Source organism: Ursus maritimus, unplaced genomic scaffold (genome assembly GCF_017311325.1).
Source record: "Ursus maritimus isolate PB19 unplaced genomic scaffold, ASM1731132v1 scaffold_18, whole genome shotgun sequence".
Taxonomy (NCBI): domain Eukaryota; kingdom Metazoa; phylum Chordata; class Mammalia; order Carnivora; family Ursidae; genus Ursus; species Ursus maritimus.
The window spans coordinates 53,682,455-53,707,617 of record NW_024424230.1 but is presented as its reverse complement, the minus strand read 5'-3'; the positions used below and the strand labels follow the sequence as shown (position 1 = coordinate 53,707,617).

At 40.9% G+C, this 25,163-nt stretch overlaps 1 protein-coding gene across 3 annotated transcripts in view; it reads left to right on the top strand.

The window, feature by feature from the left end:
• Window positions 1–25,163, top strand: part of L3MBTL4 (L3MBTL histone methyl-lysine binding protein 4) — a 417,564-nt gene that overhangs the window by 249,690 nt on the left and 142,711 nt on the right. For all 3 annotated transcript variants that reach the window (XM_040632703.1, XM_008690190.2, XM_008690182.2), the window contains one exon: window positions 11,878–11,980. In XM_040632703.1, coding sequence (XP_040488637.1) covers window positions 11,878–11,980 — 103 coding nt within the window. The remainder of the gene's footprint in view (window positions 1–11,877; window positions 11,981–25,163) is intronic.

Below are 25,163 nucleotides of genomic sequence, written 5' to 3'. Positions count from 1 at the left end.
GCTTATCCTGTGTGCTCTACCTTCTGGAGGTGTGAGGGCAGAATTCATGTACTTTGTTCTAAAACTTGATGTTTGGTTGCCTAATGTTAGCACAGTACAGTTTTGCAGATTATTTTCTCATCATAGCTAGATGACTTCATTTGCTACTGTTCACAGTTGTCGAAATGTGACAGAGTGGTCTTAGTTGTCCCATTAGAGACAGAGATACTGGTAGATTGTCTCTCATCAAAGCACCGCTCTGTTCACAGTTAGGAATACTACAAATACACACTAACTTCTAAAAGCCCTGGAATAGCTCAGTGGTTTGACAGTAAAGCACCCTATCCCAGTGCATGGGTCCTATCCCAGTGCATGGGTCCTATCTGTCCGTGGATTTGTGGATGTCAGCACATGGTTGTCCAGAGGAGACCCTGGGTTGGGCAGCAGAATTTTCAGGATTTCTCTGAAAGGTTTTAACCCTATCCAGAAGACTGTAATGTCTTCCAAGGAAAGGGAAAAGGGACGAGATGCAATTGTTACACCCCTGCCTCTACGTTGACCTACAGGTCTGGATAATGGAAACCTTGAGTGATCAACAGACTACCTGAGAATATTGCTTGAGGAAGGGTGTCCCATCTTAGAGGGTAATGTTGGTGTTGTCACTGAATAAAGATTTTTTTTGGCGTCTCAACTGTACCGAGCATTGTGCCAGAGTTGGAAGGTCCTATGGGACATGGTTTTGCACTGGTGACCATGGTGGGTGGTGCAGCTGGGAAGGGGAGATGGACCGTGAACTGTGAACCTGGCCGGGGGGTGGGGGGGAGGGGCAGGTGACCCAGAAGGCATCCCCAAGGTCACTCTGCTGCTGCAGGCACCAGTTTCAGTATGAAGGGATTGGAATTCCTCCTCCCAAGATGCTAGTCACACCAAGGTCATCTTTCGAAATTGGGAGTCAGAGTCAGGATGGGGAGTGTGAGGGCAACTCTGGGTGTTGGTTTACAGACCAAGCTTTTAGTGATAGTAGCATCTTGGAGAGATCTTGTTCCCTTTCTTTCATGGTCTTAGAAAGACTGGCAAATACCTGTCCATTTTATTTTCTAAGTAGATCTATCCTTAAATGACCTATTGGAATGAAAATAAAATGAAATATTTTTAATATAAAATATTATATATTTGCATTATGAAGGAAGCTATATAGAGATAATGGTTTGTTTTTTCGTTTCACTCTGCATTCTAATCAACCAAGAACCATGAAGTTGAAAATGTCCACAAACCTAAAATTCAATGAATAATGCGAGAGCCTTTGGCTTATATTTTACTTTTCATGTATGCTTTGATACTCATTTCAAACCAGAAAGTAAAAGTTAGAGTATTTTTTCTCGGCAAAGCAATAAATTTTAACTTCAACACATACGAATATCATAATTATAAGAGATGTCAGAAGACCATCCACAGGTCTTCGGGCTAACAACTCTCTGAGATGGCACCTGCAGCCATGGCGACCATGGATCTTTCCTTGTGTGACCTGCTCTTGGAAGGACTGACATATCTAGGCTCTCCTCATCCTAGGCGCTGCAGACACAACGTCAGAGCTACTCTGAACAGCCAGTAACCTCTACCTATTGTATATGACATGACCACTAGCTCTCCTGTCTTCTGTTGCACCTTACCTGCCCTAGAACGTTCTTTAGAATGCTCCTGATTTTACTTGCATCATTCCTTCACCAAAATTTTCTATGTGTGATGTTGCTTCTATAATTACCAAAGAGTGGAAAGCTGGGAAGGGTGAGGACACAGCTGCTGATAGCATACCATTGTGCTTCTGTGTTACTGACTGCTCCTTCAAGACATTCTTCCCCTCAAAGAATCCTATGCTCTTTATTGCGGCTTTGCTTGAAAAGCCTTTATGTCCTAAGGAATGGCGGAGCAGAGTGGAAGAAGTGGCTATGGGAGTTTATATTCTTTAATGCGTAGTTTGTGTTTTTATAGCAATGAGAATATCCTCCATCATTTGCTCTGAAGTTGTCACTCTCTTCTTCCTATCAATGGACCTGTTCTGCAACAGAAGTCATTAGGAGCCGAATCTTTTTATCTGATACCTGCCCATGAATTTCATACAGTGCCAGGCAGTCCAGGAAGACTCAGCACCACAGTGGAGTCTCCCATCTGATTCTAGGGTTAGCTTCTACATTCCACCTTTAGTAAAGGCAAAAAGTGTCTTTAGTCCAAATGGCTGAGAAGCGTGTCTCGCTCAGCCCAGCACAGTGGGTCATTCCTCCATTACTGAACTAGACACTTGGCATGTTCTGAGCAGAAGGCGAAGTGATTGGCCCGAGCTCACGGTCATACTGTATGAAGACCATATGGCATTTTAAAATACCTGGACCATCGCCAGCTCAGGAAACTGCTCCCATTGTGAGGAGCTTGTGAGGACCAGGAGGAGCGGCGGTGTCTGACTCGCAGTGCGTGCTCCTGCCGTATCTACTGCTATTGTTGAGTAGCATGGTGGGATCACCCAGTCTTCATTCTGTTCATTCCAGATATATGACTAACTTGTCCGTGGTTATCTCTTAAAGCTATGAGTAGTTGATTAAGAAAGTTTGTGTCTATAAACCTATAAAGGTTTTGAGTACAGCACTTGCATATTGGGGAGCATAGCAGAGTGAAAAGAGCACAGACCTGCAAGTTAAGAAGCTTGAATTCTTGTCCTGACCGCCATAATATGAGCTATGATCGGCACAAATAATTTGACCCTCCCAAACCATTATTTCCTTATTTTCAAAAATAAAAATGGTCTGGGTCAGTGGTTCCCAACCCGAGAGAGAGCATCTAAGTAAAATTCACAAGCTTAGCCCTGGAATTCAGATTTTTGGGGACCTGGAATTTTATATGTCCAAACATCTCTGAGTCCTTTCCAGCTTCTCCTGATCCTGCTGTGTCCATGGTCTCTGGCCTTGCGTCACTTGCTCTTTTATTGTCCTGCTGCTTTAGACTGGACTCAAAGGGCAGGTACCATGGACACTTCCACAGCCGTAAGCAAGTTAGCATTTCATAGTCAGACCGTATGATGGGGGCTTTCTCTCCTTCTCTGAATGAAGCGTCTTTAGATCGAGGATGAAAGTGGACATTGTTATTTGCTATTTTGATCGGGCAGCGCACGGGGGTGTGGTCTCTTGCATCTCTTGCACGGAGCTCCCCCTGGGACGGCACTAGCACTTTACAGGCAGTAAGCGCTCATCCTTCTCCCTCAAGCCTATAATCCAAACTAACTCAAAGCCGCCAGTGAATAAACTAAACACAAGTCTCAGAGGGAAGGTGAGCTGCTCCTTCCGTTTCATCCAGGCATGTATTACAGACATCAGGGTGGAGGATTTCTTCCCAATTAAAACATGGCAATTCTGCCAAGACTATTCACAGGTTACTCAATACAGGAATGGCATTAGTCGTAGAGTTAGGTTTAGAGGAGAAGCCACAAAGAGAAGTGTAACTATTGATTATGTACGTATAAACAAGCTTCCCAGACAGCTCTCAACATTTTTTGTTAAGAGTAGCCAAAGTGCTAGTTTGAGGAGGAATTAGGAATGCTGTAGTTCCACTTTAGATGTAATTTGCAGGTTATGGGAAAGATGTTATCATCATCCCACTTTGGAATCTTGCATTATAGAGTATTTAATTCTTCTAAATAATTTCTTTTGGTAAAAGGGAAAAAAGCAGTTAAAAGACTGGAGAAGCTCAGAAACAAACATTGATTCACAGTTTTAGGCCAGTTTTGTGTCTCCTTTCACAGGAATAAGAAAAGTCCCAGAAGTAAGGAAAGCAGTTACCACCCTTTGGATTCTATTTAGTGCCTTGTTGCAGGAGGCAAAGTAGAGGGAGGAAGGAGGGGAGGAGGGGGGCCAGAGAGAGCCTGAAGTGGGGGAGGGGAGAGAAATAGAAATAGAGTAGAAAGGAGAGAAGGGGGGTTGCAGCATTTTCACTTCGATTAGATGGAGTAATTCATTTACATAAACCAAATACCAAATTAGTCATTTAAAAAAAACTGATTTCATATAAAAGACAAACTAGGGGAGATTCAGCACAAATAAAGTAGTTTTAGTTTTTATAATAGCTTTTTTTTTGAATATTTATTTATTTATTTATTTATTTATTTATTTATTTATTTTTTGAGAGAGAGCCCAAGCTGGGGTGAAGGGCAGAGGGAGAGAAGCAGAATCTCTCTGAGCAGGGAGTCTGACATGAGGCTTGATCCGAGGACCCCAGGATCATGACCTGAGCAGAAGGCAGACCCTTAAGCACCTGAGCCACCCAGGCGCCCCAGTTTTTATAATAGCTTTGAGAGAATTTGTGCAAAAGTTAAGATTTAGAAAACAAATACATCTACTTTTCTTTCTTAAAAGTAATGAAAACAATGATACAGGACAGTCTAGCGGAGTAGTTTTGTCTGACTTGCTGTTAGATGCCATATTGCCCTCCCCCCCCCCAGTAGAGTTATCAGTTAGAGGCAAGTTTAATTCAATTTAGTTCAGTTACATGTAAACCAGGTTTTTTGTCTGTGCTAATAATGCCTAAAGTTTTTTCTACTCTTAAAATCCTGTGCTGCTTTGTTATCTGTGTGGACCTCTCCCAGTTTTTCCGTTCCATAAATCAAGCATGTTGTTTTCCTGATTTTTTGAAAGGTTGAAAACTGGATTACAAAACAGGTTGGCATTTTATGAAGGCTCTGCTATTCGGTAATATGAGAAGAGCCTAGTTTTGTGTAAATAATTGGGTGCAAATTGATGCCCTGACTCTGCCCATACTTAAGCGTGAGATCCAGTTTTTCTGGAACGCTCTTGTTTTTAACCAGTTACCCACCATATTATTCTGTCTTTTATTTCAAGCTCCACAGGTGATAAATGCATTTTAGATTTGCTAAGAAAACCTTTGCCCACTGTTCTGCTGCTTCCTTTTAAATACTGAACAGAGCCCAGGAGAACACATTGATGTTCTGCGTTCGCTGGAAAGCTCTGTGGGATCTGTGGAAGGGGCTTTCAGAAGGCTGTCCATTGCTGCTGAACTCTTCTCACCATGGGGTGGTCGCAGTGGTCATTTCCGGGGTGGAATAAGTGTCATTATTGTAGCCACTGGTCCCCAGACTCTGGCACATTCCTAGATGGGGTCCTGCATCAGGTGGATGGTTAGTTTGCCTTCCTCTGCAGATATTGCCACAGCGATATTTTAAAGATTTTTCTAGATCATCAGGTTAGGCAAAACAGTCACACTTTAGGAACCTTTTCTTATTCTTTTTTTGCATTTCCATTTCACAAAATTATTATCCCATTTTACTTACATATGATGCAATCTGACAGCTTGAAACCGAGGACAAGCGACCATGGTGTTTTGTTACATTATTTTCTTCAACATTATTTTCTTCTTCTGTTTGAGAAACTCATTATTACAGCACAACGGGTATTTATTGTTCCTAATTTCATTAGGAGATGAAGAATAAGTATGATTAATCTATAATTTCAGTTTGAAAGGTATGATTATTATTTGCATTCTCTAGCATTCAAAGGTAATTATTTCATTAAATCAAAAGATTTAATTTAATTTAATTTAGCAACTATAATATAAATTTCCTGGGGGCAGGGTGCGAGAAAAAACAAAACCAGGATACTGCCCTAAAAGTTCCCCATCCAAAATAAAGATAGTGAAATCTTGTCTGAAATGAGAATGTGTGCGTATTTGAATAGTATCCTTTATTTCTTTTTAGTTTCAGATTTAATTTTGCTGCTTCCCTTGCTCCATTCTTAATCTCAGCTGATGATCTTGGGGCCCGTTTGGCTGAGAAAGTTAGTGCTCTGGGTGGAGAACTTGACCATCCCAGCGCCCAGGTCTGCCTCTTTTTTCTCTTCCACTCTCCCTTACCTTGAGTCAGGCTCATTGACATCCAGTCACCAGAAATGGTCCTGGTCCAGCCCCGGCAGCTCCGCCCTGCAGATCCGCGGCCAGGGAACAGGTCCCCTTCCTCAGCACATGGTCATAGCTGCTGACTGGCTTCGTGGCGTGCTGTGTGTCCTTCTCTGTGGAGGATGCATGCCTCTGCCTGGCTGCGCCTTCTCTGCCCCTTCCTCATGCTCTTTTCTTTTTTTTTTTTCCCCGAAGGTTTTCCATTTATTATTTGACAGAGAGAGAGCACAGGCGAGCAGGGGGAGCGACAGGCAGAGGGAGAGGGTGATGGAGAAGAAGGTTCCCCGCAGAGCAGAGAGCCTAATGCGGGGCTTGATCCCAGGACCCCGGGACCATGACCCGAGCCAAAAGCAGATGCTTAACCCACTAGCCACGCAGGTGCCCCTCCTCACATTCTTTTAGCCTCTACCTGGTCTGTCTCCCAGAGCTCAGTCTAACCGCTGACACTAACTCATCATGGGATCTCCCCTAGTCCATGGCCTTGAGCACCAGGTGTAGACGCCATGCCTGCAGGATGTCTCTAGTCCCAGCCACAAGGCACAGCCTGCCCCAGGCCCTCGCCCAGGGTGCTCCTTAAAGAACAGGCTCGGTGAGTGTGTTCTTATTCGCCAGCCCTCTCTATTCTCCAGTGCCCCCACCAAGCGACCAGAATGTCACTTTGGCCCATGGGATCTCATCTCTTGCCCCCTTGCCTTTGTCTGCTCGGCTCCAACCACACTGGCCTCCCTGCTGTTGTCCCAGAAGTGTGCTCTCACTCCGCGTAGGATCCTGCTCGCACGTCAGGACGTCTTCCCTGACTACCGGCCTTAAGAGCATCCCCACTTCGGCCCCAGCACTTGATATGTCTTCCTAGCACATCAGTGTCCGACGTTCCATTGTGTTTCTCATTTGAGTGTTTGTTCTGTCTTTGGCGCCAGAACATAAGCTCCGGGGGGACAGGTCCTTCTGTTCGCTCTGCTGCCATGTCCTTGGCACCCAAAATCCTGTCTGGCACATAACAGGCACTCAGTTCCTCTTTTAATGAGTAAATAACTCCCAGTGGCTATTCAAAAAAACTAGTATTTAAAAAATAATATTAAGAAAATAAGAAGAGTTAAAGTATCTTAACTTGTCTGTTATCAGTGACATTTAAATCTGCTCCACTTTTTGTGTATCCTCTTATGGATATTACCACCCAATACTAAAGTCATTTCTCTACAAAACACTTATTAAATGAATCAGATTGAACTGAACACTTTTTCAGCAGTGGGTAATTAGCTGGGAGGACTGCTGCTTGATCGTCGTGCTCTCACGTGGGCCCACATCAGTGTGGGGCTCACATATATATGTAATGGAACAGGGCATCTTCATTTGTTTCAACCAGTGTCATCGTCATTCTGCTCCCGGTCACCTCTAGACCCAATAAAATAACAGTTCGGAGAGGGGGCTGCTTCCCACTCAGACGGAGGGCAGTGAACTCAGCTCCTAACCCACCCACACTGAGTGGGGCAATAAGCCTTTTCACTCACATCACGGGTGGTTGCCAGTTTGGGCCATTTTGAAATAAAGGTCAGTCCCCTTTCTCATTTTCTAGAGATGGGTACAAGCTCTTTAGTGTATGGATCTTTCCTTTGTTATCTTACTTCTTCTTTATGTGATGAATAGGTCTAATGCTCACATGCAATTCTAGTTTTTGTTTTAGAATAATTACTTGATTTCACAAAAGGAAAAACAAAATAAAATTACTGTCTTCTTGTATGGACTTTTCAGCTACAAGTAACACGAAAATATGATTACAATGGTTAAATCAAAGAAAGGGTTATTTGTCCTGTGTGACAGACACTGATGTGATAGGTCCACCCTGACATATCCTGGATCCAGGCCCGTCTTCCTTTATTCTCTGCTTTCTTCAACACTTTTGCTTTTGTCTTTTGCTTGTCACCTCATGAGCCCTTATATCTGCGTTCCATGAAGGTCGAATAAGGAGGACATGGGCAAAGTAGCACCAGCATCACCTTTACCCTTCTACTGGGAAAGAAAAGCATTTGTGGACATCCTTATGTTGTCTTTCTTTTAGGTCATATTGTCCTAAACTGTGTCAAATGACCACATCTGGATGTGAGAGGCTGGAAAGCCAACATTTTTAGCTGGGCACATTGCTGCCCTGAACCAAATCAGGGTTCAATCAGCAAGAAAGAGGGAATGGACGTTGGGTGGGCAAATACGGTGTCCGCCATGGTAGCTGATGGCAACCATGTAATTCCATATGAATGGGGGTCCGGGACATTTTACTTTTTGTATCATGTGAGCGCGAAGCATTGTTCCTTATTCAGATAATTTCCAGTCTACAAGGATATTTTCCATTTCATTTTGCCTTTGCAGGAAGAACTCTGCCATTAGATTGACTCCTGCCTAAGTACAATTTTCAGAGAAGACTTGGGATAAATTAGAAGCTATTCATGCTGCTTGATAGTAGCTCGTAGTACTCAGAAATAGAAAACCAGAGATTGATTTTTAGACAAGCTAAGCTCTGAAGTAAGAATAAAATGGGGATTTTAGCTCCCAGCGTTGTGGTCAGGATATACCAAATAATGTTTACAGGTGTTAATTGTTGCCTTTATGATTTTTTATTCATTTATAAAACATATGTATTCAGTATTATGTGCCAGTTGCTGCTTTAGTGGGTTCTGGGGCCCCAGTGGTAGACACATTAGATAAGGTCAGTGTCCTCATTCTAGTGAAGGGAGACCAGAGATCAGCAGACAAACTAGGAAATTAATTTCAGTTAAAGTGGCAAAAAGAAGGCAAGGAAGGGTAAAATGTTCAGGATGCTCTCTCTGAAAAAAATGATTTCAAGTTGAGAACATTTTTTCTTGAGACCGAATTCTCTAAATATCCAAGTTAAAAGGAAGATATTCTTGGAGAAAATATAATTATTTTCTGGGGAAAAAACATCAATTTTATCATAGGTTCCCTTACCCTAGAGGCAATAATACGAAGGATTGTAGAATTTACAGGTTTCTTTTCCCCAACAGATGGCTGTCTAATTCACCATTGAGTCAACCTATTAAACTTCATCATACAAAATGTACCAGGGAAAATTGTTAGATTCCATGCTTTTTTATTGCATGTTCTTCTCGACTTCTTTGTTATGACCCTTGCTGTGGTTCTTAATGTGATAACTCTTCTCACAATAGCTGAGGTCATTCTCTTCCTTACATATCTAACAAGGAGAGAAATATGACCCCCATCGGGGCTCTGAAGATAAGTATGCATTGATAAATATTTAAAAGATCACTTCAAGCCTTAATTTAATCAAGTGCATTGAAATAGTCCTGAAAAACGTATTAAGCAGCCTTCACTGACAGTTTATTGAAACGTTGTCCACACAGAGGGACACCTGGGCTGACTGATGGAGAGCATTTGTTTGGTGGTTTATCGGTTTAATATTTCAGGCCTTTGTGACAATGGCCTTGGTCGTGTATTGTGAGGTGCAGTTTGGAGAAAACTCTATTTATATTCTGTGTTTCTTTCTTATAAATCTTTTTATTTACTGACCCACACAAGCATACTTCTTAATTAGAGACTTGTTTACAGTTTTTTAACATAGATTCCTTGGATTTGTTGAAAAGTTGTTTCTTTTTTAAGGCTATTTCCAAAAGCTACCTTTGGATGGGGCAACTCATTTCTGTTTATCCCTGAAGGTGTTTTGCAAAATTATGAGAGCATAATAAGTATCTAAGACAGACTTTTTGTTGCTCATTTAATAAACTTAATGAAAATGTATCGGAGGTCTAAATATTTGTTGGAACAACCTGTAATATTTGTGGTATGGAGCCTGTGAGCTTGTATATAGCCCGTGAGCATCTCCGGCTTACAGGCTGTAAATGAAGCTGTAGAAATGGTTGGCCCAGGAACATACCATGAGGTTCTCTGACATCTTAAGGTTAACTAGAGGAGGGAAATCTGGCAAAGGATATTACAGGAGAATGCCCACATGCAGCAAGGAAGCTGTCGGGGTGATGTCACCAAAGCTCGTGGACAATAACAACTTGAGAAGGGGTGGTGATGAATAGACCGAGGCAGCGAGTGTGATGATGCATCCTCGGCGCACGCCGGGCTTAATGCGTGGAAATCATGAGTGACCTTAGAAGACGAACAGGCTTGAGATGTGAGGAAACAGAAGTAACATCTATGAGAAGTTTGCCTGGGAAGGGGTAAACGGGGAGTGGCTGCTAAAGGGGAATGTGGTCCCAAGGAGAGTGTTAAGCTTTTGTTTTTTGTTTTGTTTTGTCTTTGTTTCTTTTTATAATGGGGAAACTGGAATTTGTTGAAATACTGGTACAAAAGATTCAATAGTCCAGGAGTGACTAGAATATATGAGGGCCTAAAGACCCAAATAGATAAGACCCAAATAGGAAGGGTGAGAGACCCACTCTGGAGGGGAGAGAGCGCTCCCGCACTGTGATGGAAAAGAAGGAGGGAATGCTGTGCCCCAGGGACAGGCTCCTGGCTTCCCAGTGAAGTGCAGGCAGGTGCAGCTGTGAGAGCCAAAGGGTGGAGACTAGGGGAGGCCTGGGAGAGTGGGGAGGGGCTCAGGTGACACTGAAGACGGTGGTTTTAGTAACAATAAATATGCACCGTTGTGTGATTTTTTTCCGGGAGAACTTAGCCCTGCAAAACACAGACCAGCAGGGTGGTGCCACCCAAGGCTGGCTCTTTATTTTCTCTCCACAGCCACCTGTCATAGAAGGTCAGCAAGGCAAGGGGCTTGAGTTATTTGCAACAGAGGGGGACTACTAGTTGGCAGAATGGAAGACAAGGGGAGGGAGTTATGATGAGAGGGGAATGAGGATGGGAAGGAAGGGAATTCATGGCCTGGAAACTCCCACGATATTGAAACATCAGCAGCAGCTGGGCTACCTCAGCAAGCAATCTGGAAGGATGCGATTTTGTAGTCAGATGGCCTGTTTGCTTAGTGCTTTTGGAAGCAGCGTCATTTTGGGTGACGACAAGATCCAGAGGGTTTTCTCTGGAGGGAGAGCAAACTGAGGAAAAATCACAGAACAGAGAAAGAGGGTTTAACTCCTGATAATCTTTAGAGAAAGATTGCCCTTGGGCTTGACAGAATTTATCTCTGGCCTGGAGTGGTTATATATAGTTCATATTAGTATTAACATTAATGTTAGTATTAAGTACATATAGCATTAATAATATTATTAATACAGCCTAAGTGTTACTGTACATAGTATTAGTATAGTATAATATGGGTCAGGCAGTTCTTTTTTCAGCCAGCTTTGAAAGCTACTTGAGTAAGCATGCATAGGGCTATGTTCACCACCGTTGGTATGCCTCATTTATTAGCTGAACTTCTTTTTTTTTAAAGATTTTATTTATTTATTTGAGAGAGAGCACAGTGGCTGGAGGGGCAGAGTGAGAGGGAGAAACAGACACCCCACTAAGCAGGGGGCCCGACACGGGGCTTGATAACAGGTCTCTGGGAACATGACCTGAACCAAAGGCAGACCGTTAACTGACTGAGCCACCCAGGCGCCCGTATTAGCTGAATTCTGTCCTGCATCTGGGGGAGCCTTGCTGCGGTTGAGTGGGGGTTTCGAGCAGAACCACAAACCAGACCTTACCCTTTCACATTCTTAGCTCATGGTTATATTGCCTTTGCCAGTTATTATTCCCTGAAAGAAATGAGTGAACGTTCTCATATTTTTAAAACATTTCAATGCCTATATATTTTGCTCTGCCTCAGATATCAGTTGCATTAGTTTTATCTATTACAGCACTGATATTTTCTGCTAAATCATGTTATAAAATATCACAAATATCCAGTAAGTGTTTTGGTGATTGTTTGTTTTTAATTTGCAAAGTCTCAATAAATAATATTTACATATTATAGTCTTTCTAGTTCTTCTTTACTGAGGGTGTTCTCAAGGTATGTTCTTTTACTTCCTGAAGGAGCAAATGATGTGAAAATCCTTCCAGGTCAAGCTGTTTGTCCTACTCCAGGGTGCCGAGGAATAGGCCATATCCGTGGTCCACGGTATTCAGGACATCACAGGTAAAATTTTTTCTTGTTTAAATTATTTTAGGGACGAATTGGAACAGTATGCAGATTAGTAGCTATAGGTAGCAACATAAATAACTCTCTTGGAGCCAAATGCCTTCCCATCATACTCCCTTCTCTGTGTTCCGAAGGCCCCTCCCGGACATTTCCTGCTGCCTGCCTACCCCTGCCCTTCCTGGAGCTTTCTTGGACCCTTGAGGCCTTGCCCAGATCCGCCTCACTTCCCAGAGCCTCTGCTGTCTGACACTTTCATTAACAAGTGCCCATTTCATGGGACATACTCACCACTCTCTGTCCCACCCCAGGCCTGAATTTTCTCCACACAAGTGCTGAGTCCTGCTGTCTTCTAGAGAAATTCCAGAACCTCTTGCCTTTCCCCCCTGTTGCTTTCACCTTGCCCCTATTTCTTTTTCTCTATGTCCTAGTCATTTGGAGATGAGATAATGCTGTGATAGAATAGAAGGTAATAAGTGTGAAGTTATATTGAGGCATATGCCCATGTTTTCCATATTTCTTAATAGTATAGAGAGGATAGTGCTTTAAGAAAAAGTAAGTACAAATAAATCTGTATAAGTCCCTACTGCTTTTTCTCTTCCTATCAATTGGTAAAATAATATATAGATGAATTATTCACATTGGTGATTTAGTTACAGAATACGTAAACTAAAAAAAAATTGTTCAAATACACAAATATGTAAAACAAATATCATAGATAAATATACAGAGAGAAGAATAAATTTTGTAATGTGTGAAGCAAGAAAATATTTGTTTGAACAAAAGAGATCCAAATGGAAGTCTTGCTTTACCAGGTGGTTGCAACCCTGGAAACCAGTGTTGAAAACAGTTCTAAATTAGCCAAAGCAAATGTTACTATAAGAAATAATGGTAAACACTCCCAAATAGCATAAATGAATATGCTATATGTGTAAATATACCATCAACACTTAAAAGAAAAGGATATCATATAGAATCCATAAAAAAGAAATAAAGATGTGCAGACATCTTGGGTACTTGGGCAAATATGTAGGACTCCTGGACTAGGAGAGTGCGGCCAGACCCACTGGAGACATCGTGGTATGGTGTGGGGGAAGGAGGAAAAGAGAGTAAAGGACATAAAGTGGGAGGTAAGGGCGGTGATCTCACCATTTGGGAGGGGGCTCTGTATTAGGTGAGGACCCTGTTGGAGTAGAGCCACTTTTCAGACATCCTCAGGGTTATGTGGCTATGAACAATCTTCCTCAGGCTTTTCTTGTGCACTCCTTTTTGGGTTTTTTTTAATTCTAGGGCTGAAAACCCCAATATGATTAGTCACTAGTGATATATGTCTGTTTAAATTAAAATTAATCAGAATTAAACAAAATTAAATCTTCAGTTCCTCAGTCACACGTAGCCCCGTGTGCCCAGTGGCTACCATACTGGATGGCACAGAAAGTTCTGTAAAATGGCCCTGAGAGTGTTTACCCTCTTCTGCCTTCTCATGGTAGTGTTTTGAGTGGCAGTATTTCCAGACGAAAAGTTAGTGTGTGCTTCCTTCAAAACTTGGGTCATTATCCTGAAAGTTAGCAAAACCTTAACGGTGTGGTTGGTCTGCAGTTTACCCTCCTGAGGCACTGGGGCTGAAATAACAAATATCACCCTGGACAGCTCCTCAAGATTGCCGGGAGTTCAGTCAAGGTCTCTCCTTCCATTCCATGACAGCCGACTCGCCCCCCACACTGTTCCTACGTGTGTGGCTTACTTGCCTTCCCCTGCTTGGAATCGGAAAACATAGTGAACGCAGTCACAACGGGTGTGCTCCACTGTGTTCCAGCAGCTTCCGGGACTTTTCTCATTCTGTATGGCCCAGAGAGATCCAATTGTTGTTGTTATTTGTAGTTTCTAATTATGAATAATAATGAGACTATCCGACATGATTTCCTCCACCCACCAAGTAGCCTTTAAAGGTGGGCCTCAGAACTTCTGAAGAAACTACAAGAATGTAGAAGTAGAGTTTAAAGAAAGGCATTCTGTGAAGCTTATGAAAAAAATGAAATACTGCACGTATGTGATAGTGAGACGTTTTTAAAGAACATTAGAGAACTAGAAGGCACAAGGCATTCTTTCTCCAGACCTCACGATTTATATGGCTTCTCGGGACAGCGCCTTCATGATTGGGTCTTAGCTCTCCTCCTGCCCTAGACCTTGTTATCATAGAGGAGGGCTCCTGTAAATAAAAGTCTTCAAACGCTTAATGATTCCATTATCTCAGAAAAAAAAAATAAGTGATGGCTACCTATGACTAGCTTCTTTGCAGAATGGAAAAGACAAAAATTAGATGACCGAATGGTTCTTGAACTTGCATTTAGAACTTATAAGGCATTAAACTATCAGACAAATAAATTCTGACTTACCTATGAAAAGAGATTTTATTATATTTAATACTATTTTGTATTTATGGAATGAGGACAAGTTCTTGGTGGGGTTAGTGTTGACTGTAAAGCAGTTATGGAGGATGGAGGTCATGGGCAATATAAGGTTAGCTCCAGGGGGCACAGGGCAGTTCTCTCTCTTGCTTTAATCATTTTCAGTGACCAGTCTTTTCTTTATCAAGTTTAGCTTTGAGATGCTAGAGTTACTTATTGACTGACTGTATCCATTTTTAATTAATACATATCACTAATTTATTTTTAAACCCAATTCTTGTTTTCACTTCTTTATAGGTTATCACATTCTGAATATCATTTACTAAGTTAGTTAATGTACTAATGTAACTTTGAGTATAACTTAAGAATTTGCTTAGATTCTCTTGGAACTAATTGGGCAAGAACTGTTTTGATAAATCATTCATATTCTCTGGGGTTTGTTTTCATGTATTTCAATTATTATAGTCTTGGTTTTGTATAGTTTTCTAAGATGAAAAATATCATTCTTCGGTATGTATCTTTGGTGGTATCATTGAGAATATTACGCACATACACACACCTAACTAAACCTACTAGGAGTTTGCCCTAACACACACCAAGTTGTCATTGTACATTTTCCTTCCTACTTGTCAATGAGTTGGTAAGTAGGAGCTGAGAATTTTACAATGCTACATTCTCCCAGAGCCTTAGATGTGTTGTTATAATCATCTCTAGCTTGAGTTTCCTGAAGCATGTGAGTTAGGCTTGCATATTCTAAAATGAAAGGTTTTTTTTTCGCTTGTCATAAATATGTACCTTTACCAAAGAGTCGTCATTGTACAAAATGCTTTTTACAGTTTCTAGTACAGAGGAGTCTTAGGCAAATATTTTTACATTTTTTAAAAAAGAAGCAAATAATAAAACTAGAAACCCCTCCAGCTTCACGAAGGCCTGTATAAAACAGCTAGTTGACCTCTACTTCCAAAGCCTTGGGGAACACTTGGAAGTATAGGAAGACAGTGATTTTAGCTGCTCTTCTATAAAATACTCCTGGGCAGCACAGTACTTGCAAGGAGTGAGTCTTGTTTTTACCATTTTATGTCAGAATTTCTGATTCTGATATTGAAGTCTTGGTGTTTTGAAAGGAAGTAAACAATGTTCTTAAAATAAGTTGTCAGTGTCTTGTACAGCTGACAAGGAGAGCTGTGACATCAGGACATAGCTGACGACATCTGGAAATAATAGATCACTTTGAGAGATCAGGTGGACCTCTTGGTATCCTTTTTAGATGGATTTCAGACAGGTTTACTTTGGTTTTCATTAAAATAGTCAAGGGGTTAACAATAATATTCAAAGCTGTTGGGAGTTCGTGTAAAATCTACATAAACCATTATTGGAGAAAAATTGCATCAGTTCTTATCTGTATGAAAATAGGACTTTTAGCACACAATTATCATACAATTTACATGTTATTTGAATGAATTTACATAGTGAATAAAATGAAGTAGGTGTGTTTGTTAACATAGAAATATTTAAAGATGACAATATTGGGACTACAAGAGAAAAGCTTAATTTAAGCCAGGGTCCAGGATTAGACAGGAGTTTTTTTTTTTTTTTTTTTTTTTTTTTTTACTGAGTTGAACATAGGCCCAGAAAGACCTGGTCCACTTCTGTGTCATAGAACATACAAAGGTGGGACGCCTGGGTGGCTCAGTCAGTGAAGCATCTGCCTTCGACTCAGGTCACAATCCCAGGGTCCTGGGATTGAGCCCCACGTCAGGCTCCCTGCTCAGGGGGGAGTCTGCTTCTCCCTCTCCCTCTGCCCTTCCCCCTACCTGCTCGTGCTTTCTCTCACTATCTCTCAAATAAATAAAACCTTCTAAAAAAATATACAAAGGTAATTTCTTTAGGAACTAATAATTACATTCTTTACACAAAGAGCCAGGTATTGTCACAAGGTAGGGACCTCTTGCCCCAGTGTTACTGGGTGGGATACAGGACACATATTGCTAGTGTCACACCATGAAGAATACAAATTAAAACAAACAAAAAACCACACAGATAGAAAATGGACATCTGCTGCTCAGAGCGAGGATGTCTGATAAATCTATGACATTTTGGGTGTTGTTCATGGAAACTTATGGCACAACTCGGCCTCTATTCATGATTTATGAGTCAATTTGCCAGTGTGAGGGGTGTGTGGGTATATGTGGTGTGTGCATATGTATGTATGGTCTGTGTGGATGCAGTAGGCACATGTGTGGGGTGTGTAGTGTAGTGTGTGGTGTGTGTTGGGGGATTGTGTGTGGGTGTGTATGTGGTATGCAGTTGGGACCTTTGGAATTCCTCCGGCTCTTGACCTCATAGACCTATCTCCTGGCATTCTTAGAAGTAGATTTTCGTCTTCAAGGAGACCATGTGCTGTGCTGTCCTCCTGCCTCTTGGATGGGTTTTGAGAGAACACTCCCTGGTTGCGTGGCAAACCCCTGCATTGCCTCTGATCCCTCCCAGCCCTGCCACCCAGGCTCGGACTCTGTTGGCAAAGCCACTCCCCTCCAAAGTCTGTCTCAGCTGCAGTTTGGCCCCTCAGGTGGTCCATTCATCATTTTCCCACACCTGCTGACCTTCCCCAGTCCCCTGCCCTTGCCCTCCGTCAGGGGTGAACCGAGCCACACAGCCACCTTCCTGGGGCTCACCTGCCTCCTAGGATTGCCTTTGCCTCCTTTCTGCCACATACGGGATGTCCTGGGTTTCAAGTCTTGTCCCTGGTTTATTTTTTTCTAGCTTTTGGGGGTAGGATTTGTGGGAGGTAGTTGGGTTTTGTTTTGTTTTGTTTTGTTTTGTTTTGTTTTGTTTTGTTTAAATATCAAAAATATCTTTTCTCTCTCCTCAACAATATTCGTTGACTTGTGGATAGAATTCTAGTTGGAAACCTTTTCCTTCAGAATATTGAAGGCATTGCTCCATTTTCCATCCGTGTACCAGAAGTCAGCTGTCATTCAAATTTCACTTAGGGGAAGGATTGGTCTCCCTCTTCCTCCACCCACCCTCGTTAAGAATCTCAGGCCCTGGATATTTTCAAGACCAGAATTCTCTTTATTGCTGGTGTTCTGAAATGAATTTTCATTCATAGGTTCAATCTGCAAACTCATGTGTTTTGTTTCTGGGAAGTGTTCCTATGGTATTTCTTGAGGTATGCCCTTTTTCCTATGTGCTCTGATGTTCTCCCCCAGCTTTGACTTCACTGTGTTTTATTGTCTTCCATGGACTATTTCCTCAACTTTGACTTACAGTCCTCTGATGGAAGTTTTTAATTGTACTGTGATTTTTTTTTTATTTTTCAATTTCTCAGGATGCATCCTTATTCTCTGATCAGTTTAGTTTAGTTTTGTTTTGTTTTAATTGCATCTTGCTCTTATTTTTTGGATTGTGTGTCTTCTTTTTATTCTCTGACAGTATTTGAGGCTGTTGCTTTCCTGCTCCCTGCATCCCTTTTTTCCCAGATACTTGTGTTTGACTTGGTTTTGGTGAGGTTGGCTGGCTTCTTCCTGTTACATGAAGGATATCTCCGTAAGCCCAGGAGTCCTTCTTCGTGTTCACTCTTGAGAGTGAGGCACCAGAAGGCCGATACGCAGCTTTGCCTGCACAAGTGGGGTCCCCCTGCTGCTGAGTTTCGTGGACTGGACAGGCAGGCCTCCAGCCAAGGCTGAGGAGCCCGTCACCAGCAGTGACCCTCCTCTTCGGAGTGAGTTCCTTCCAGCAGACGTGATGCTTCCAAATGTTTCCTGGGTGCCTTTATGCCATCCTCTTCCTGCAGGCCCTTGCCCCTCTCCTTATCTGATGTAGGAAAGACGTTAGGGTCTGAAGCCCATGGCCAAGAAAGAATTCTTAAGATGTTTTTGGTGCAAAAAGATGGTTTTATTAAAGCACGGGGACAGGACCCATGGGCAGAAAGAGCTGCAGTGGGGTCATAAGGAACGGCCCATTGTATACTTTCACATTGGGAGGGGGTTAGGAATAGGGGAAGTCTCTAAGGAATTTTGGAAGCAAGGTTCCCTGGGCCTTGAGGGGGCTCGCTATTATTAGGAGAAGGTCATTTATTACTGCTTAGTAAAAACTCAGTCAGGAGACCCTTCAGATGTATATCAGTGGGTCATATGCTTGGGGAATGATTGCCAACGTGTATCTTGGGGAGTAGGGATAAAGGAAGTTTCCAAAAGAATTTTTATGTTAAAGTAGACTTAGAAGGGGTTGGGCTAAGATTGCCTTTTGCCCTTAGCAAAGTATTAACTTTGAGGCAGCAGAGTTCCTAGAAGAATGTCGCTCTGCCTGTTTTCAAGGACTTGTCAATGTGCTGTAGAGAGTAAGGATATTTAATAATTTTTCTTCTGCTTTTGTTTCCCACATCGTTATCCATTTTCTAGCTTCAAAAATGTGTTGACTTATCTGTTGTCATTTTTTCTCTTGTGCTTTGTGTTTGTGCATTTATACCCTCTCATTCATTTATTTGATTTTTTTTTAGTAATGAGAGAGGAGGGATTTATTACCAAGGGGAAAGGATAAATTCATTTTTCCGGTCTGCCATATTGTCCCTAACTTATTTTTAAAACTTGGATTACCCCCCCCCAAATAATAATTTAGCTAATAGTATATAATTTTATTTCTCTTTGTTGTTGTTTTGCCTTATCATAATAGCACTTTCTTCCTATCCGTAGAAAATAAAAGATTGTGTAAAATGACTTCTCATTGGCTCTGTAAATTTTATGAATTTATAATGGCTGGTTGGAATACTGTGTTCAAAAGGATCCTCAAAGGCATGGTTTTAATTTTATATGCACAGTATTTCTTAATTTATTTTCACCTGCAGTTAAAACTTTATCATGCCAAGAGAGTACCTTTATGACATGTGTTCACGTTTATCTGATTCTTCTGTCACTTGGCCTGTCATTTTCTTTGACTTTATGTAACCACATAGTGAAATTGAACTGGGTGGAAATTTAAAAATAAACTTGCAGATGTATTTTTACTTTAATAAGTAAAAAGAAAAAGAGGATCTGACTCTGGATAACACTTTTAATTCTCAAAATGACATGATTGATTACCCAATTAGGTAAAAGCATTGATAAAGTAATGAAAGATCAGCCTTGGGTCTTTAAATCACTTCTATCCATTACTTAGAATTCTTGAAGGTTAATGTATATGTCTGATTTTACTCACTGGGAAGTAATTATGTGAGAATTCTGTTTTTTTCCCTTTCTTTAAGGAAGAAGACTGCATATGGAAATACTTTATTTTATAGCAACTGAGCATTGATTTCCAAAGATACAATATTCTTTGACATAATCTAAGGATTTTATTAAGTACAAAATTTCAATTTTTTTTTTAAAAGATTTATTTATTTATTTGACAGAGAGAGAGACAGCCAGCGAGAGAGGGAACACAGCAGGGGGAGTGGGAGAGGAAGAAGCAGGCTCCCAGCGGAGGAGCCTGATGTGGGGCTCGATCCCATAACGCCGGGATCACGCCCTGAGCCGAAGGCAGACGCTTAACCGCTGTGCCACCCAGGCGCCCCCAAAATTTCAAATTTTATGAATTGGTAAGGTTGTAGGAATTGTATCCTTATTATGATGAAGGTAGATGTGACTTTAGTTTATTTCTGTGTGAGACCAGTTTATGTCAATTAATGGTAAGCCAAAATGATGATGTCTGGTAATTTTAAATCACCTTAAAAATTCTCTTAAAAATTAGAAATTTTACCATGCGTGTTACTTTTGAATTAATACCATTTTAATAAAGAACTAATCCATGGTCAGTAGTAAAATTTGGGGTAATATACAGAAATATTCAAGAATAAATAAAAGCCATTCATATTCCAACTATAAACTTATAATGCCTTAAATCTGTTTCATTTTTCAGGCTTTTTCATAGACGTTTGTTTTCCATAAGTAAAATCAGACAGGATATACAACTTTTTGCCATTTTTCAATAAAAGATCAAATAGTTTCCCCTTTTGTTAAAAATTTTTCAAATACATTAATCAGATATTATTTGGTGCAAAAGGTTTTGACCATTGTGTCTTTGTATAATGGTTTCTATATTAGTTAGAAATGACTCTTTATCCTTATTTTCCCCTGACCCAGATCTGCATTGTCTCATACTAATAGTGCCAAGTGGGATTTTTTTTTTAATTTTGTGAAAATCTCTGTCTATTCTATTATTTTTAGCCTTCGTGACATTTTATTTAGGTATTCTTTTTGTGAAAAGCATGTAACTGTCTTAATAGTAAAATTCCATCTAAGTGTCTTTTCCTGTTGTTAACAGAATTTTACTTATTTGCAGTTATTGTTATAATCGTTATATAAGTTGTACATAATTCAGCTTTAATGTCAAAAGTTTTTGCTTTTGGTTTGTTGTTGTTGTTGTTGTTGTTGTTGTGATGGTTGTGGGGCAAGGGAAGGGACCTTCCTTCATTCTTTCTTCTTTTTCCAGAGCATTTTGTTGGTTGATAAGTTCTAGTTGAAAAGGAAGGTTTTTAGTTTTTCTAATGGTTATTCTGAACTTTTCCAATACATTCCTAAAACTGTGTTTATGTAACTATCAAAGTCATAGAACATTAATCTGGCTTTCTTTTGTGAAACTTGAAACACTGAATGGTATTCTTTTTTCCCTAATCCAACATACCCACTTGTATTAATTGAATTTGCGATTATATACCATACTCTTTTCTTTATTTTCAGTTTTTAAGCAGTAGAGATCAATTCTTGGAAAGAACAAAAGTGGGCAAGCAATTTTACAGTCAGACCTCAAACAACCATGTACCCTTATTTCTATATGTCTTACTGGTTCCAGTGGTACCCTCAGCCCTTAACAGTGAAGGTTTTGCATTTTTAAAGGTTTTATTTTAATTCCAGTTAGTTAACATACAGTGTTACATTAGTTGCAGTTGTACAGTATAATGATTCAACATTTCCATACATCACCTGGTGCCCATCAGGACAAATATAGTCCTTAATCCCCTTCACTTATTTATTGATTTAATGTCTTTTGTTCCTTGTCCTGGCACAGTTCTTTTCAAGGTTTGTTTTAATTTGTCTGTGGCACCTGCATATTATATTTAAAATCTTTGTGCATCTCACTTGTGAAATCAGTCTGAGAGGAGGTAGACGTCTTAAGCCTAGATCTTTTCCTTCAGACTTCCATTAGCATTGCTTCATATCACCTTCTGGTTTCTATGCCATGTGGGCAAAGTCTAATGCCAGCCCTGCTGATGGTGGCAGAGGTAGTCTGTGCTCCTTTGGTCAAGGTTTCCTATATCTTTATGTGTTTACGTTCATATGAAATTTAAAATCACCCTGCATATGTCTAGATATGGTTTTCTTTTCTTTTCTTTTTTTTGAGTTTACCTGTAATACTATATGTTCTTTCACAGTTTTTAAGCCAAAGTCCTCTTTCATCTCAGATCATCTTTCTCCAAGTATTTTGTAAGGTTTTGTTTGTATGCTATCTCTATTCTTCTCTCCAAAATTTCTGTTAAGTGACATTGGATCCTCTGCATCTGTCCTTCCTGTCTCTCATATTTCTCTCATTGTTTCAGTTCTTCATTCTTCCCTCTGCATCCCAGTGCAAAGATAGTTTGACCTTTTGTGCCTACCTGTGGGGGTTCTCTTGCACCTCCTTGCAAGCTTTCCTGGCCCCCCTCATTCATCTCCATCACCATGTACTACCTCCAGTGACTCCTTTTAGGCAGGCAGGTATAAGGAGAGACATTTCAGTTGCAAAATTCTTACCTGATTCTAACACATAATAATCTCTGCACTGGAAAGTTTCGTTTGTGCATTTATTGTATTCAAAATAGGTTTCGAGTGCATGCAGCCCTTAATTAAAGGTAATTTAAGAATATCCCTTATAATTTCAAGTGGTTGGACAAAGGATAAGTTCACATACTCTCTGGGCCTCAGTTTTTCCATCTGCAAAACAAGGTGATTGGACTAGATGATTTGTCATTTACTTGTTGGTTACCTTACCTCCCGTATTGTTTACTCTAAGTGATATTTATCAACATAATCTTCTGAAGAGCTACAGCATACTGCCTGAACAGAATTTACTCCACTTGCAAGGAACTTACCCAGATGTAAATTTCACTAGTTGTTAAAATGTGAAAATCTTGAGTTCAGGATCTATGTTCTAAATGTAAGGCCCATAACTACAAAACCACTGACAGTAGAAAGAACTGGGTTGGAATAGCCCCTTTCTTAAAGACACCCCAAGAATCAGGATTAATGATCCTTCCATTATCTACTAGGCACAGCAGAAAAGAATATGATTCCACAATCACTTTGCTGTGACTTCCTGGAGTTACTCAAATTGTCAGAGTTTGTCCTAGCTAATCTGAATGCATAGGAAACTCCATAATCTAATTTAAAATGGATTTTTTTCCCCCTAAGAAATAACATCCCTAAGACTAGGAAGTTTTTCACTCTCTGTGGTTTCTTTCTTATAGATAAAGCTTAAATATGTCATTCTTCTGGAGACTCCTTTCTTAATTTTTAGATAAGTACCATTACTAAAAGGTAACATAGCCAGAGCCTGCCTGCCTTTCATGTGTGAGGATAATGTCAATAGTACCCCTGACTTTTGGGAAGTTACTTGCAATGCAGACGATAGGGTGGACTAAGTTTGATACAAAATTTGAATGTTGATGTTTCTCCTTTGGGAAGAGCCTGTTATACAAGATAAGAATACCAATGAATAACGTGTCATATTTGCACATCGTTTAACCACTCACAGAATGTTTTCACACGCCTGTCTTACTTAATACACAAACCAGCTCTATGATGTGAATTTTATTGTCTCTATTTTATGAATGAAGAAAGTGAGTGCTGGACAAATTGTGTGTGTGTCTCCTCCTGGCGCACAGCTGGCAAGTGGCTGGTGTTCACTTCTGACTACTTCTGGATGCATGTGTGAGACCGGAGTGCTAGTTGAAATTATGTCTTTGACTTGTAGACGAGGAAGATTTAGGTCAGAGAGGGAAGTGGTAAGACTGAACTACCCACAAACGTACTCCATCTGGATAATCAGCTGTTAAGGAGACGGTTAAGAAAAGTTTCCTCATGAGGGAAAAGCAATACGAAATGATCCCCAGGATTCCTTCCAAACTGTACATCTTGGATTCCTGGCTCCGGAGTACACACGTGCACACAGGCACACGCACGGAAGGCAGGGGCTCAACCTCAGTTATTGCTTAGAATTTGCTCTAGACAATAACGAAGAATATAAGCTACGTGAATGTCTGCCTCCTCTTTGGTATGTAGAGCTGTTCAAATACTCCTTGTAAAACATGAGCTATCAATAAGAAACTTCAGAATCAGAAATCTGAAATAAAGGCTCAGGCTGTGAAAATATTAAGCTAGATCTGATGATTTTAACTACCCCTTTGTCTCAATTATTCTCATCTTGATGATATAATAAGTACAGCATCATGCTCTAATTTCTGTTATTATAATTCATGCCCACATATGTCAGATTTAATATTCATTTGCTCGTCTTTGTGTGGAGCCAGATGGTAGAGGTGCACTGCCTATTTATAAGAACTAGCTGCAATTAGTGAACTTTCTAATTCCTTCAGTGATAACAGTGGGTGCAGTTAAGGAGGGTTTAGGACTGCTTTAGAAATGCCAGAGCAATAATCCAAAGTAAATAATGTGGTGCTATGTATCCCAAAAGATCATGCTGATTACTAAAATAGACACAGTGTCATTGACCTCAATTATAATAATGCATGCTGCACAAGGTTCAAGTAGGAATGGAGAACAGATCATTCCAATATAATAAGCCAAGCTTTGATCTTGGAGGCCATTTATACAATGTGGTAAACATCCATTACATAGTAAATACCAGAATTTGTTTTAAAAGATACGGCTATTCTGTGCCTGGTTATATGCCCAACAGAGATGTGTGCATACGTTCGCTAAAAGACATGTACGGGAATGTCTGTAATGGCACCATTCCTAATAGCTCAAACCTGAATTCACCCACGTGCCCGCCAACAGCAGGTGGATAAATTGTGGCACAAACCGACTCCTGAGTGTACACAGCAACACGGATGAAGCTCACAACGTCATGTTGACTGAGATCTTTGAGCCAAACACAAACAGTAAATACCGAATGAGTCCATTCGTATAAGATACAAAAACAGACAATGTTTACCTACTGTATAAAAATTCAGGGCTCTGGTTACCCTTGGGGGTGTGACTGGAAGAATGGGGAACGGAGGGGCTTCTGGGGCCTGGTTGTTTCTTGATCTGGTGCTCGTGACAGGAGTGTGTTCAGTTGGTGAAAAGTTTACAGTCTGCGCATTCTGAACGTAAGGTCTACTTCAATAAAAAATAGTTCACAAAAAGAGATTACCTCGGCAGTATTGAAGTAACCCTCCTGGCAAACATTACCCGCAGGTTTCTGGGTGTGGATCCTTGACAGTCTGACATTTCAGTCAGTCAGTGACGTCAAGCTGGAAGGAAGCTGCCCGGCCTTTCCTAACCCTCCAGAGACCTCTAATGACAGGAAGAGGGAGCAAACACATCCAAGGTGAACGCTGTTCGTGACCTGACAGGGTGGGCTGTTGACCACCTCAGGAGGACAGTGGCCAGCTTCGCAGGCCTCCCGTTACCGAGGCCTGGTGTCACCCCATCCGTCCAGTGACCTGGAAATGTACCTGCATTGGAGCCCCACAGCCCACAGTGCTCATCTTAGGGTTCAGTCTGCTTTGCATGTCTCTGTCATGGGTTAAAAATAAA